The following is a 15,537-nucleotide window of genomic DNA, read 5'->3' as shown; positions in this document are numbered from 1 at the left end:
ATTATTTTGGTGTCCAAAAATGAGAAAGAGGGGCTCTGTGTAATTGATCTGTGATTATTATCCAACACTACAATTTCACCAGTGTTGGAGGAACTATTAAAGAAGAAAACTACAATGAAAATAGTTGCTAGTTTTAATAATAATATTATTATAATATAATAATAATAATAACACTGTAACAATAATTGAAAATAGCCTATAGCATATGTAGGCCTATGCAAAAAAAATTCAAATAAAATGTTTTGGGTTAATTTGCAGACTTAAAACTCATGCTGTTGTATATTTAGTGTTTTGACACCCTGCCTCTTGAAACCTAGGTCTACCTGGGTAATGTTTGAGTATCTCTACTTTTACTTTAGTGTGTAGAGGGCAGGACTTCGTCTGACTTTCCCAGCCTGCACTGCAAGATGAAATGTTAATCTCCAACCATTCCAATCCGACTGCAGTTTCCCGCATTCCTCAGGTGGCCCTGCTGTGTGTGTGTGTGTGTGTGTGTGTGTGTGTGTGTGTGTGTGTGTGTGTGTGTGTGTGTGTGTGTGTGTGTGTGTGTGTGTGTGTGTGTGTGTGTGTGTGTGTGTGTGTGTGTGTGTGTGTGTGTGTGAGAGAGAGAGAGAGAGAGAGAGTGAGAGTGAGAGTGAGAGAGACAGCAGTGTATGTACTCTGACCCTCTAAGACCAGTTAAATTACTGCTGGCTCTGTAAGTCGCTCGGTCTTTTTTTAAGAAGAGCTGAGCCAGCACGGCAGGTTGTTGAGGTTTTCCATATCCAGAAATCTAAATAAAATGAGCACCGGTAGTTTGGAGCTGGGGGAATGCACCAGGAACCCGGGCTTTCAGGATGCGGGAAGCGGTGAGTCTACAGGGAACAACACGAACGCATTTCTGTGATACTAGAAAGATTTTTGACAAATTTCGGCTTTTCCGGGTCAATAACTCATCAGCTGTTACAAAAGCGACACTTCTTTCAATCACAGTAAGATAGACTGCGAGCAACAACCTGATTTTCCTCTAAACGAGCCGTCCTTTTAAATCGGCCCGTGTTTGTGGCTGGAATGTGCAGGGACCGTCTGCAAATTGCAACAACGAAAAAAATATTAAGTGAAAAATTTGAAGTGATTTAGTTGACACTACAAACATCCAGGATGAAGTAATTAAATGTTTTTGTAGCACCTTTTTCCAGTGTTTGCAGTCTTCTGTGAACAGACCTGAGCATAGAGGCCAATGTAAAAGTCTTGAGCTTGTGTAGCTTGTCTTCCAACCACTCAAAGTGTTTACAGTGCAGGTCATACCTATTCATTTACACATCAGTAGCCTATTAACTAATCCATTCATACATATGACCATGAAGCAGCAGGAGCAACTTGGAGTTAGGTGTCTTGCCCAAGGACACATCCAACATGTTGCTGGCAGGAGGAGTTGGGGATCGAACCCCTGACCTTCTCTACCACTGACCACAGCTGCCCAATGTTGGCCAACGTTGTCACGCTCGGAGGACGGCTCGTTTTGAGGAAAGTCAGGTTGTAGCTTGCAGTCTACCTTGCTTTGATTGAGATGTCGGTTTGGCGAAAGCATTGTTGACCTGAAAAAGCTGATTCTGTGAATATCATTCTAACTTTAGTCACAAACACCGTCGCCGGAGAGAAACAGGTGTCCACTACGGTCCAGCAGGATCCGGAACAGGAGGAGTACACACAGATCAAACCGTACGCTGGAATGCCAAAAGAGGTACTGCTGCTATACTCCTCTCAGGCCCGTTACAGAGTACCCCGGGAGATCCTGTTCTGGCTGATGGTGGCCTGCACACTGGCGCTCGTGGCGCTTACAGTCACGGTGATAGCGCTGTCGCCAGGATGTCTGAGCTGGTGGCAGGCCTCCCCGGTGTACCAGGTGTACCCACGTTCCTTCAAAGACTCTGACGGAGATGGAGTCGGTGACCTCAAAGGTAGGATGTGGTTAGACCTCATATTTGATAAAGAAAAAAAAACATTTTTTCCCACATCTTAATATATTTGAAAATAATTCAATATTTCGCTTCATATTTTGAAAGATAATCCCTTCAACTATGCCTGGAAGTTCAGTGAGATGCACATTTTGTAAGATAAACTGTGAAATGTTTATTCCAAAGTCTTCAGTGACTAACAGTCAATCCTTGCTACATTTCTACCATGACATATAACGCCATGCTACAGTATCTTTATACCGTCTGACAAGTCTCGGGAATAAGTCCTGCAGGGTCTTTGTGTGTGCTGTTTCGGGTCCTGCAGGTGTTCTCGAGCAGCTGGACCACTTCCAGTACCTTAACATCAAGTCAGTCTGGATCAGTCCTTTCTACCGCTCTCCTATGAAGGACTTCGGCTATGATGTGGAGGATTTCCGCGCCATTGACCCACTTTTTGGAACCATGAAAGACTTTGAAGATCTGCTTGCTGAAATGCACAACAAAGGTGTGAATTGCAGTACAGATTTTACGATTCGTTGGTGGGAGCCATGTTTTTATTTAATTTGATGTCTTTTACTCCTCTGAATCTCTCTGTTCTGCCAGGTTTGAAGCTGATCATGGATTTCATTCCTAATCACACCAGTGACCGTCACCGCTGGTTCAACCTGAGCCGGACCAGAGATCCTCACTACAGCGATTACTACGTCTGGGCCGACTGTAATACATCTGCACCACCAAATAACTGGGTTGGTGTTTGAACTGGTATTCTCTACCTTTCATCGCAGAGGTAGTTTCTCATTGTCTAAACTTCTCCTTGGTTTCCATCATCTTTTTCGCTCAGGTGAGTATTTTTGGGAACTCATCATGGACTTACGATGAAGTCCGAGGACAATGCTACTTGCACCAATTCCTCAAGGAGCAACCAGACCTAAACTTCAGGAACCCAGATGTTCGCAGAGAGATGATAGTAAGGTTACATGACCACAAACACGATTCATTTGCATTATCCACACTCTGTTTATTATCAGATCACAAATTAACTCGGGCAAAACCCTACACACATTACAAAGTATAACTAATTAGTCTCTTCAATTACAACAGTACTATAACAATTCTTCTTTTACCAAGGATATTATTCACTTCTGGCTGGAGAAGGGGGTCGATGGCTTTCGGATGGATGCAGTGAAACACATCCTGGAGGCTGCACATTTTAGGGACGAACCTCAGGTGGACCCAAAAAAACCTCCAGTGAGTGTTACCCCTGCAGTACACATGTCATGACATCCCACCTCACTGTGTATTTTGTGCTTTGTTGCCCCACACATTGACTTGACATGGCAGCCACAAATGGTAAGGTCTGCCTGATCTGTTTGAAATGGATCTGCAATAAATGGCTGAGCATGTATGACCAACGCATTCAAAGTCATGTGAGGCAAAGCTTCAAGCTCAGTCAATGATATCATCAGTGCCTGAAAACTTCTTTTCATCTGTAGTGACCATTTTGTATAAATCGACCTCGGGAACATTAGTTAATCCAAAGAAAATGAGGAGACAACTATTTAGTAGTTGAATAATTTTTTCAGCCATTTCAAGCAAAATGTCTTGAACTTGGGTATTTGTTGACTTCTTTTGGTCATTATTATATTTTATTGACTGGTTGGATTTTGGACAAAAGAAGAAACTGTTGGAGGGGTACAGTTTTATGAGGGAGACAGTCACCACCACTTAGTGACACTGCGCTAAAAGACCCTAACCCTTTGAATCAACATCAATAGTGTTTTTATTTTTATTTTATTTAAATATTCAAGACTATCTTTCTGATTGAGTAATTAGTGTGAATAATTAGAACAATTTCATATAATTGTCTCATCTGTTAGAAAGGTTTCATTTTACATTCTGTTTCCGTTTGCTCTGGTTGCACAAACAACATTTGTTAGAGCTCCAATGAGCTTTCTTCACATCTCTTCTTTCTCTGAGCTCAGCAGATCAACGTTCACATATGTTAAGAGTCTCTGATGGTTACACAAACATTATCATCCGCTGAGAGGGAGAGATTGCAAAGCACACATAAATCATTTATCCCTAGGCTCTAACATCAAGTTCATCAAGCGCCCTTCTCATGAAAATGAAATCTCTAGGGTTACAAAGGTGTTTGAACACAATAAGAGTCACTGTCAGGCATCACACATTGACTTTTATGTGTTTATGAACAACTCTGCTGTAGCCTGTGAAATGATTCAGCCAATCACGAGTGAGCAGCTATCTGTGTATCTGTGTTATCATTATTGCTTTAGTGGATTAGTGTGGGTTATAGAACAACGAAAAGAACAACTTTACTAGAAGTTGGCTGGGTGGTTTACTCATGTGGCTGCATGTCAGCTCTGTGGTTAGTGTTTCAGCCTTAGTAAATTCATTCATGGCTTTGTGAAGCCTTTGTATTTTATCTGTGTTTAAGTTACTCCCTCACAAAAACAAATACACTAAGGATTTAAGGAGTATCATGTCAATGTTCAGTGACACAGCATGTTTCATTTAACTTGCCTTACACTGTACTTTGTGGTCCCATAAGGGCCCTTTCACATTAATTTGCCTGGAGATATAATTTGGAAAGACTAACTTTTCTACATGTCCCCTTTTTTGTATTGGGTCAAATTGGTACCAACGCTATTAAAGGGGACACATTATGAAAAATTCACTTTAACATATATTGGTGTAACCTGAGTGTCTACCGACCCACAAAATATGAAATAAACTCGTCCAGTCCTTTGTTTGTGGTCTGCGTAAGTCTTACAACACAGAGAAAAGGGCTCCGTTTCAAATTGCTCAACTTGTGATGTCACACGTTGGATTCTGGTAAAGAAAGCCCCTCCCCTGATATCTCCACCCATGGACTCTACCCGCAGCCTAGAACAACATTTTTATTCTTGCTTCAGAGGAGTGATGTGTACTGGGAAAACTCAGAGGGGGCTCATCTCAGTTAAAGAGACACACACACACCAAAACAGAGCGTTCTGAGAGCGTTGGTTTATACAGGGTCACAAACCTCCTCCGGTGCTTGATTCATGTTATATTTTGACCAAAGCAAAGCACAGATGTTTCATTTAGACCACAGGGGACTGTTTGAAAAGGTGGAAAATGGGTTTAATCCTCTTTAATGTTACAATAACCCTAGAAGAACACTTTGATTTATTATTATTACATGTCCTCCACTTTCATTGTATCTGGATTGCACACATTTCCTCACTACAGGGCCGTTGACTTCACCCTGTGCTTTGGCCTGACAAAGAAACGCATTAACATCCAAGCTCCCTTGAACCCCAACTTGCAGAGAAGAAAACAGTTGCACTTTCTTTATCCAATATAATGAATGATCTCCGGCAGGAAGCTTTATTTTGAGGGAGCAAATACAAGCCTGCTTTTGACAACTCACTTTAGAACATTCATGAAATACTAGCTCCATGACATCATTTGTATACTCCTTAAAATCCAGGAGTTAGTCACTACAGAGTGGGACCTCTACCATGACTACACCACCAGTCAGCTCGGCCTGCATGACCTGCTGAGGGAGTGGAGGGCTGATATGGACACCTACAGCCGGGAGCCTGGCAGATACAGGTTTGACCAAGTCTCGTTTTGAATTACATAGAATTGTGATTTAAACTTGTTTGACTGCTGGATACAAATTAAAATTGTTGTATTGTACAAATTGTTTTTGAGTTTTTCTTTAATTAAATGCTTGGCTTACACGACTTTGATGTAATTTGGCTGAATGGAAGCTGATAGAGAATCATTTTCACATACGAGTCTAGGATGTTGAAAATGTATGGCTCAGGATGAGTTTCCATTTTTTCATACACAAATTATTTTTTTTAAACTCCGCTCCAGGTTCATGGTGTCTGAATCATACGATTATCACGAGGTGGACAAGACCATGATGTACTACGGCACCCCACAGGTGAAAGAAAGTGACTTCCCATTTAACTTTTACCTGCTGGACCTGCCTCAGAACACCAGCGGCCTGTGGGCTCAACATCTGGTCCACCTGTGGATGAGCAACATGCCCAAGGGAAAATGGCCCAACTGGGTGGTGAGTGACCACAGTCAAAGAAGTTTTTTAAGCAACTTTTTCTCAAGACTCATGTATGTTGATAACCCTGATTATCCCCTGATCACATCTTTCCCATTAGACGTGGAAATCAAACCACCAAATTAGGGCTCTATTTTGTGTTATTAATCAAAAAACTCTGTACTGCTTGGTCAGTCTTGTGTGATGAGACATTGTTTCTCCATTATTCTTTTCAGTTCTCCTTTACAACCACTGGGAATATTATGTATCAGACACTCTGCTTTACGACCAAACATCATTAACTCTCATTACTTTAAATGATGAATCTTAATATTTGGAGATTGTGGTATTTCACAAAACTAGCGTTGACCCGTTATATCATCTAAATTAAAGCAGTAACATCAACGTCTGATAAAGTAGATAAAGAAGCTATTTTGTACCTGAAGGTTCCTCAGTCACACATTTTTTTTCAATTGCAATTTATTAGGTGCAAGGATTCACCTTTTGATGCAGACATCTGCACCAAACAGACAAATAAGTAAATATTTAGGCTTGACCTTTCTTCTGGGATAGCTTACGTTCTTTTTCATAGAGAGGTGTTTGATGTATCAACTTCACTGACCTCTCCATGAAAGAGTATGACAGCTTGTAGCAAGATATTCCAAACAGCTCAATGATTGTTTCATTCAAATGTACTCCTCTATGACACCCAAAAGCTCAACTTCATACACCTCAGCTAGCCACTCATTTTATCAATCTTTTCTATCCCTGACTTTTTCCTGATCCATTTCACGTTGTCCTCTTGTATGCGACTTATTTCACTCATGCCTCCACATGCCTTCATATTTTTCTCACCTCCACGGTTATCAGGTTGGGAACCACGACAGGCCTCGAATTGCCTCTAGTGCTGGTCAGAACTATATCCGTGTCATCAACATGCTGCTGCTGACCCTTCCAGGCACACCCACCACATACTACGGCGAGGAGATCGGCATGGAGAACATTAATGTCACCGACAGTCAGATACAGGACCCTGCTGGAAAATACAATTCAGTCAGTACCGAAGCAAGCATTCAAGTACTCACTATAAAACCATTTCAAAGTGGAGCAGAAGTTTGAGAAATCAAGAAAGACAGAAATCAAGCTCAAATCTTGTACTCTCAGTTTCAAATGTAACTGTTTAAGTACACTTTTTTTTACCCTTTAAATTTCTCAACCTCTTGTCCTGGATTTGGCTGCAAACAGCAGGTAGAGCAGGTACATTAACAGTGACTTATTTAAGAGTACATCATTTGTAAGGCAAAAAGAGTGACAAAAACAAATCATGTTGAACATGTCTTTATATCACAATATGCAGCCAAAAAGGCAACAGTGTTAAATACCTGTCATTTGACAAAAACAAACAATGAACCATCATAAAGGTAGAAATTATTGAAGGTTTTTTGTATTTTAAACCTGACATAGAGTACCTAAATTTGTCTGTATTCATTAGTAGCCAAACTGCTCATTGTCCGAAGAAGCAAAAGTGACATCATTATTCCTGTCCTTTCACTGCAGAGTCTGAGTCGCGACCCTCAGCGGTCTCCGATGCAGTGGAGTAATGACACAAACGCAGGCTTTAACAACAAAGCCAACGTCACCTGGTTACCTGTGCATCCTGACTACAGAACTGTCAACGTGGAGGTACGGTGCAGAACTCTTTGGAATCATCTGGCCACTTCAACGTCTTTCCAGAGCTTGCTCAATCTTATTTTATTGAATGTTTTCCTTTCCCAATCGATCTCCTCTAGGTTCAGAAGAAAGATGAAGGCTCTGTTCTGGCTCAGTACCGTTTCCTGAACACACTGCGTCAGTCAGAGCTCCCACTTCACCGCGGTTGGTTCTGCTACGTCCACACTGATGCCAATGTCTTCTCTTACATCAGAGAGCTGGACGGGCTTGATCAAGCTTTCCTTATTGTGCTTAACTTTGGTAAAGAATCAGTGACCACAGATCTCTCCTCTGTTCATGAGCTGCCAGACCAGCTGGAGGTGCTCATGAGCACTAACAAAGCAAATAATGGCAAGGTGTTGCGAAAGTCTCACATCCTGACGGAAGCAGGGGTCGGTCTGGTGATTAAGTACTCCACTCACACTCGGTTCAATCCCAACCACTCTGGAGAGTGCTACATCTCAGAGAAGGCCTGCTATCTGAGGGTCATTGATATACTTTATAAATGCTAAAATGAGTGAACAATGACAATAAGAGTTACAGTTTTAAGTAATTAAGGGTCTTCTTTAGTATCTGCTCTGTAAGGGATTTATATGTCATAAAAGACCACTGCATACAATGACAGTGATTGTTGTCTTCTTTTCCACTCATACTGGGCATCATCTAGTAATCCTCCTATAACCTTGCTATCTCCTTCTCTTGCTTGGAAGTCGAGGTGGCTCCAGTCTCAGCTCTGTGTATAGAAATGCAAGCTTGAGTGCCTCCTGTGTTGGAGAGAAAACACAGAGGGCATATTTGTCAGTCTGCACCTTTCAACTCAGCCAACAAAAAGCATGTGATTGTTCTTAATATGTGTAAAAGGTTTGGGTTGTATTAAAAATACTTATATCAACATTATATCAACAAACTTATATCAACATTATGCCTACAGTATTAGTGCTGTTTGAAGAGATTAAGAACAGGTCTGATTTAGCAGCTGATGGTTATGTCAACAGCAAATTAAAGACATTTTCTTGGGTGGGAATTCCAATCGCTTTGCTGTATTTCAGCGTCTCGTACTTAGAAAATCAGATGAAACCTGCGTTATACCTGACTAGAAAACTCTTTGATTGGATTAAATTTATATTTATCATTTAGGGGTTGATAACTGTCAATAGGGAAAATTACTTATTGACAGAAATCAATCAAACTGAGCTAATTCAGTTTTATTCACATCATATATTTGTGGGTTTATTTGAAAGTAAACATTCAATTATTTGGCTTTAAACATAAAAACAATTGAAATCCCTTGTATCACAGTGAATCACCTCCTCCAGCATTAGTTCAAAGTCTTCTGGTCCGACGTGGTTTGACCCATGTTGAATATTCAGACCTACATTTGGCACTGGTTCAAATTCTAAAAGAAAGATGAAGACAGACACAAAGGTCAGAGACAGATTCCTCTTATCCCTTCCTTATGCCCAGCGGCCCCAGTTCTTCCCATTTATTGTGACTGAGTCTTAACTCTCCTTTTATTCATTTGTTCTCCCATCTGATATTACTCTTCTTCTCAAACCCCTATATTTTATCCATCACCCCCCCCCCCCCCCCCCCCCCAAACCCCCCGTCTCTGTGGTGTGGGCTGTTTCACACGTGCGGTCTTGACCTTGACAGCTCCCAGTCTGTGGCGTCTAATCTCTTACGCTGATACACTATCTTTTTACCATGCTAATGGGCCTGCCCTGCCGCCTGCATGCGTCTATGCCATCATTACTTCATCAAAGACTCCTGAGTACAGAGAGAGACAGATTAGGGAGACACATACACACATACACAGACACTTAAGCTTCTTGGTGCATGTGTGCTTGAACAACAGGGAAAGAGAGCGATAATGTGTACTGAGAGAGAGAGAGAGAGAGAGAGGAAGAGACAGAGAGAGCAAAGAGAGAGAGAGAGAGAGAGAGAGGGAGGTGTAAAGAGGAGTAGCACCAATGCAGTGAAGACAGATTATAAGTGAGAGGGAGAAAGAGAAAGTCTAAGGGGAAATGAGAGCAATTAGCTGACACACACACACACACGCACGCGCACACGCACGCACACACGCACACGCACGCACACGCACACGCACATGCACACGCACACGCACACACACACACACACACACACACACATACACACATACATACACACATACACACATACACACACACACACACACATACATACACACATACACACATACACACACACACACACACACACACACACACACACACACACACACACACACACACACACACACACACACACACACACACACACACACACACACACACACACACACACACACACACAAAGGTGACCTAGGCCATGACTTGGTCATGAACTTATAATACTATTACCAAACTCCCCAGACAAACAGAATTGAGTTTCTTACTGCTCTCTCTTCAGACATGCACACTGACACTACTACTGGGAGCTGACCATGAACTATTTCAACCTTGATGATATGAATATTACACCTCAAACAACGTTGAACAAGTTGAAAGCCCATGCTGGAATGCACACACGATGGCATCAAGTGATGAACTAGCAGAGGTAGCATGAGTGGGAGTGTATGTGCAGATGTACCTGACTTTGGCTCCTTGGAAAAATGTGTTTTAATGACATTTCTTATCCGCTCGGTGTATTTGAGAACACCCGCCAGAGGGACCCTGGCATCAGCACTGTAGGCCGTCAGCAGAACGGATGGGTAGCACTAGCTCACACAATGAGAAATACACAAACACACAGACAGTAAGTCCTCAGTAGTTTCTCATTTTTATACTTAGCAAAAGTTCTTAAAGCATTCCTCATTACATAAAAAGGCAAACATTCAAAGAACTTGGAATACAGAAAAGGGGCAATTTTAGTGAACGTAGTAAAATATGAGAAAAACAACATTTTCCTTCAGTTATATTTTCAAAGTCTTCATTGAACATACCTGAGGAGTAATGTTGTGAAGGGGACAGTAGGAGGAGATGGTGAGTCTGTGCTTTGGGTTTCCAACTGGGTCCCCCCATTCTTCTCTATCCTCCAGAGTCAGAGGCAAGCTGTGATCTTCCATAGTTCCCAACACATCCAGGAAAGGAGCCTTGACACATTGAGAAAACAAATATGGCACCATGGGTTGTTTGTTTGTGTGGGTTTAAAGTGTAATAAAGAGGCTCTGTGGTGTAATGACTACAGAACCTGACTTGTATTTTAAGGTTACATATTTGCAAATAGCAGCTCTGTTAAAGTTCTCTTAAGGAACACACAGAAGATGTCCCCAGTATTGTTAATCTTTAGACAAAGACAAACTCAAAAAACAACAGGACGCAAGACAAGACATACATACACATACACACACACACACACACACACACACACACACACACACACATCTCAAAAAATGTGCTATCTTACCTGCAATGTGACAGCCCGCATCATTTGTGGGTGTCTGTTGCACAGCGCTCCCACTGGCACAGCCCCAGCACTGCAGGCTGTGAGGGCAGTGAGTGAGGGAGAGGACACTCCTAAAGAGAAAAGGTGATGGAGACAGGCTTCAAGGTCCTCCACTGCTCTCGGCTTACCCTCGACACAAGCTTGTCTGTGCCAGGAAAGACCCCGCTCTCCTCCACCTCTGGAAGATGTATTAGCATACAAAAACACAGATTATTTCAACACAAACAACAGTTTGAACTCAGGAGTTAATGATCCGTAATATACCCCTCCATCAGTATAATCACCAAATAACCTGCTGAGCCACAAGGGTGAATTTTAGGGCTGCTGTGGAGGTGATATGTTACCTGACATGGCAGAAGGCCAGAGCCCATCCTTGCTCTAGCAGCAGGCGTTTCTCTGGGCAGAACTCCATGTTGAGATCTCTGCCATAAGCTCCATATACATGGACCAGTAATGGAGCCTTTCTAGAAGCCTGCACATGTGCTGAATACATCAGTGTCACTGGCACTGAGGTACCATCCTGCAGAGAAGAGGACAGGAGAATGATAGATGTTACATGTAAAAAAAAAGAAGATGTATATATGAGGATATGTGTGTGATATGTGCTTGACTATTACTATTAATACGAGAACTATTAATGTCTTCATTAGACAATAGTGTAGCCTTAAAACACAATACTTTCTTGAATACTGATTGAGTTTCAGTTTGTGTGCATGAGTCTCATATGTTCTCACCTGGCTGCGGGCCTCTAAGCGTGTGGTGGTGTAATTATCTTGGTTCTCTGGGGAGGACCCATTCTCAGTGCCAGATAACAGTAACCCATCCTCCACGTGTAGACCGTAGGGCACAGGGGGGCAGACTGGTGATGAAATCAAGAACTCTAACACACCACGTGGGTCTGCTATGCTTGGTTTCTTCGTTGTGATGGCACAGGCCCAAGAGGGGAGCTTGGTAGTGTTGAAATAGAAGTTTGAAGACACATTTCTGTAAGTAAGATCTGTATTGTTGTCCATGAGAAATATGTAGTGGCAAATTAAAACATATCTCTGGAATTATAATGATGTAGCTCAAGAAATATAAAGAGACATAATACTTATAAACGGGAAGAGATGCAAAGACATAAAGGTTTTCCGTCACACTGACCTCTACAGTGTATGCTTCCTTGGGATGGTTTAATGGGACAGCAGTCAGGACAAATTCACCGGCTGATGTTCTTACAGCTAACACACAGTGGTCTCCCACTACATCCATGTCTTTGATAACAGTTCCCGGTTCAGGGGCAAACAAAGGCACCCAGGAGTCCATGGAGGGTTGAGATAGAGGAGCCTGCATCACCTAATGAGAACGAAGAAGAATAAATCTCCTCAGTAGAGAAAACAATAAATGTCTTTCAAAATTAAAACATTTAATATTTATTTTTATCTGCAGGGTTGTCTTGTTCCAAAAGAGACAATCTCGGTGATACCAAAACAGAAACAAGTTGCTGACAGTTACTTGTTTGATAGGACAAATTAAAAGATACCAAAATAGACAAAACTATTTGAACCATTTGAAATGTTGCACGTCTTACAATATGTCAAGAGTATATGTGTAATAATATCAGTAGTAGTATTGTGTCTGGAATGTACAAAGTTATGTGTATACATGTGTCATACAGTGTATAAAAAGCCCCATTTGAATCAGCATTATTCACAATGTTTAGAGACAGCAATGTTGCAACATGTTGGCAGTATTCATTTTTTAGGGGGGTAAAAACTTTACCTGGTATTCCTGTCCACGGCCTGTATTAGCCAGTATAATCAGCCGCCTGCTCCAGTGCTCCGCGTGGTACAGGAGGTTGAGCTGGCGTGACTGAACCAAAAACGGCTCTAAATGTGTTGTATTTGTATCAATTAGCAGCACCTCTGAGCTGGTCCTGCTGTTGCAGTTGATGCTCAAAACCTCACGGTCTCTGGAAAGGGCAACCTCCACAAACACACTGTGAAGATGTTGGTTAATTAAGAGATTGCTTTGGCGGCAGTGACATCCTACATATCGCATTGTTACACTCACTCAGGATGAGTTTCTTCATACACAGATGTTATCCTGCTTCCACTAGAGGTCAGGTCCAGGCGAAACACTCGGCTGCAGCGTAGACCCTCAAGAATTGTGTAAAATAGGACCTGGTCTGTTGCCCATTCTTCACCCATGCAGACAAGGACACAAAATAAAAAATCCTGTTAGCTTAGCCAGTGCACTATTGGTGCTTAAATATGTTTAATAAGCGTCCACACTATGTACAACATACCAAAGGTAAAGACTTTGTCCAATGTTAACAAAACATGCGGGGGATCCAAAGGAGAAGAATTACTCCTTCCAAGACTCACAACTACACACCTGTTTTTTTTTTTTTAAAAGACAATCATCCTTTTATTAAATCAGTAACAAATACAGTTTAAAACTCAACTTTTTAAGAAATATACCTGCTGCACAAAAGATTATTTTTGTGTGTTTTAATTTTGTTCTATGGGTTTCACCTGATCCATTCTCTGTCATTTGCTTTAAGTGTGGCAGCAAGATGCTTTTCCTGTGGGGACAGACGTATTCTCTGGACGGTCCACTCCACCCACTTCTTCCTCTTTTCATTACCCGGACTCGTCTTTTCCTCCTGTACAGAGACATGTCCTAGATTCAGCACCTGCTCTGGCTTACCTACATTCACAGAGAGAAAATGAAGCGATTGTCAAAGTGGGAAGGCTACTAATGTATCTCCTGTATGTATGGACCTTATGGATCAAATCAAAGGGGTTGATGCAGATGTGAGAACAGAGTCATATAAGGAACTCATACTGCAGGTTAACATCTGGTTTTTCTCCTGTCCTGAATAAAACGTTTTTGTTTTATTCAGTTCACTTGAAAGCAATAACATCTGAGGTACCTGTTCTCAACTTTCTAAATTGTTAACATCATGTCATATTTAGGTGTTCTGCATACTTCTTCTGTTGTCCATCCTGTAGATGCCATCACCTTCAACGAAATACACGTGGTTATGTCCGCAGACCTGTTTCAAGAGAAATTAAAGTTACCAGAAACATTTTTTGGGGGATTTTCACAAATGTAGGACACCATATGTTCCTCAGGAGTCCATGTTGGTTTCCTTAATATATGCCATATCCAAAGCAGAGAAGCCTTACCACTGAGTCGACAGGTATGTTTGAAAACCTGCGGTATGCTGCCTTCAGTCTCCTTTTAAAATACCGTTGCAGGTCCTTGTACCTCTCCAGTCCAGCGCAGGGATTACCAACTGAGTTTGAAGCTTCCTGAAATTACATTCACTTTATAAACCATGGAAAGAATTCTTTAACATTTGTAAGACTCACTGAGGAACACACTGAACCTACATAAGAGGAGTTAGTAAAACATTCAATACACTAGTATAAAGCTTTTATGTCACTATGTTTTTTCCTCTATCATGTATTAAACACATTTATATCAGACGATTATTTTTTTAATAAAAAAAGTTGTTGCTCATAAATCAAATGTTTAGCAGATATAGTTCAATTTGGGAGTAATATGCAGGAAGCCTGGACATGTTATTGTTGAAAAGCATGGTCTTTTCCACTTTCAAATTCACAACATCGAGTATTACATTCTAATCCGTTGTGGGCAAAACTTAAAGCTTCAAGGGATTGGCTAAATTGTTTATTTTGACCTATTTTCTCATAGAAAACATGATGACTGACAATAGGATGTTTAAAAATGACTGAAATACTTAATTTGAGTCTTTTGGATATACAGTAAATCAGAATTGTGCCTGTCCAGCTCAATCAGTCGTGCATGTGTGATTCAAGGGAACAGGTGTCACGACAGCCAGCCACATCCACATGTGCATTGTTGAATTTGAAATTGAACGTCATCGAGGAGACAGGATAACAGTCTGTCATTAAGTCAAGCACTAAGGTGAGTAACACATCAATGTTGATGTTAACTGAACGCCCTTACCGACGTGTAACGGCATTGTACTGGCACGGAAAGCCATGTCATCCGCTTGGAAATTGGGCGCTCGCAAAACCGTAACCCAGACTTTGAAAGAAGACGAGCAGACAATCTCAGCAGACACGATATGACAGCCATTGCGAAGATTTAACAGATAAGTCAGCGTGTAGGTTTTATGTTTTTAACTCAACATCTCTACCAGCAACGGAGACCGTAACCATGTTGTTTAACACAAATATACATTGTATTTCAGCCAGGAATATTACTGTTAAATTGATAAAACAACCATGCTGAATGGTTGTACATTTAGGACCACCGCACGTGTAATGATTTCCTAAACAAAGCCGGCTGTTGATGACGTAGTTACCACTGCCAGACCAAAAT

General features: G+C 41.5%; 2 protein-coding genes across 3 annotated transcripts; one reads left to right on the top strand and one right to left on the bottom strand.

Moving 5' to 3' along the window:
* Positions 1–486: 486 nt before the first annotated feature.
* Positions 487–8,332, top strand: slc3a1 (solute carrier family 3 member 1). 2 transcript variants are annotated; one of them, XM_065959544.1, is made up of 12 exons: positions 489–848; positions 1,350–1,515; positions 1,617–1,940; positions 2,263–2,442; positions 2,541–2,683; positions 2,779–2,904; positions 3,066–3,185; positions 5,428–5,552; positions 5,823–6,024; positions 6,874–7,056; positions 7,561–7,686; positions 7,794–8,332. In XM_065959544.1, exons 3-12 carry the CDS (start codon positions 1,712–1,714, stop codon positions 8,223–8,225), a joined length of 1,866 nt encoding a protein of 621 aa, XP_065815616.1. In that variant the 5' UTR covers positions 489–848; positions 1,350–1,515; positions 1,617–1,711; the 3' UTR covers positions 8,226–8,332. The 2 variants fall into 2 exon arrangements, with proteins under 2 accessions (XP_020505893.2, XP_065815616.1); XM_020650237.3 differs by lacking the exon at positions 1,350–1,515 and having other exon boundaries at positions 487–848.
* prepl (prolyl endopeptidase like) lies at positions 7,326–15,493 on the bottom strand. Its single transcript, XM_020650236.3, has 15 exons — positions 15,160–15,493; positions 14,352–14,477; positions 14,152–14,218; positions 13,695–13,869; positions 13,466–13,554; positions 13,231–13,357; positions 12,940–13,156; positions 12,322–12,513; positions 11,913–12,125; positions 11,523–11,698; positions 11,140–11,356; positions 10,676–10,825; positions 10,324–10,450; positions 9,021–9,109; positions 7,326–8,477 (listed from the first exon to the last, which is right to left on the bottom strand). The coding sequence occupies exons 1-15, from the start codon at positions 15,289–15,291 to the stop codon at positions 8,400–8,402; spliced, it is 2,175 nt and encodes a 724-aa protein (XP_020505892.2). The 5' UTR covers positions 15,292–15,493; the 3' UTR covers positions 7,326–8,399.
* Positions 15,494–15,537: the final 44 nt, after the last annotated feature.

Source organism: Labrus bergylta, chromosome 10, assembly GCF_963930695.1.
Source record: "Labrus bergylta chromosome 10, fLabBer1.1, whole genome shotgun sequence".
Classification (NCBI taxonomy): Eukaryota; Metazoa; Chordata; class Actinopteri; order Labriformes; family Labridae; genus Labrus; species Labrus bergylta.
Note: the sequence above shows the minus strand (reverse complement) of the source record. Positions and strands in the feature narration are given on the sequence as shown.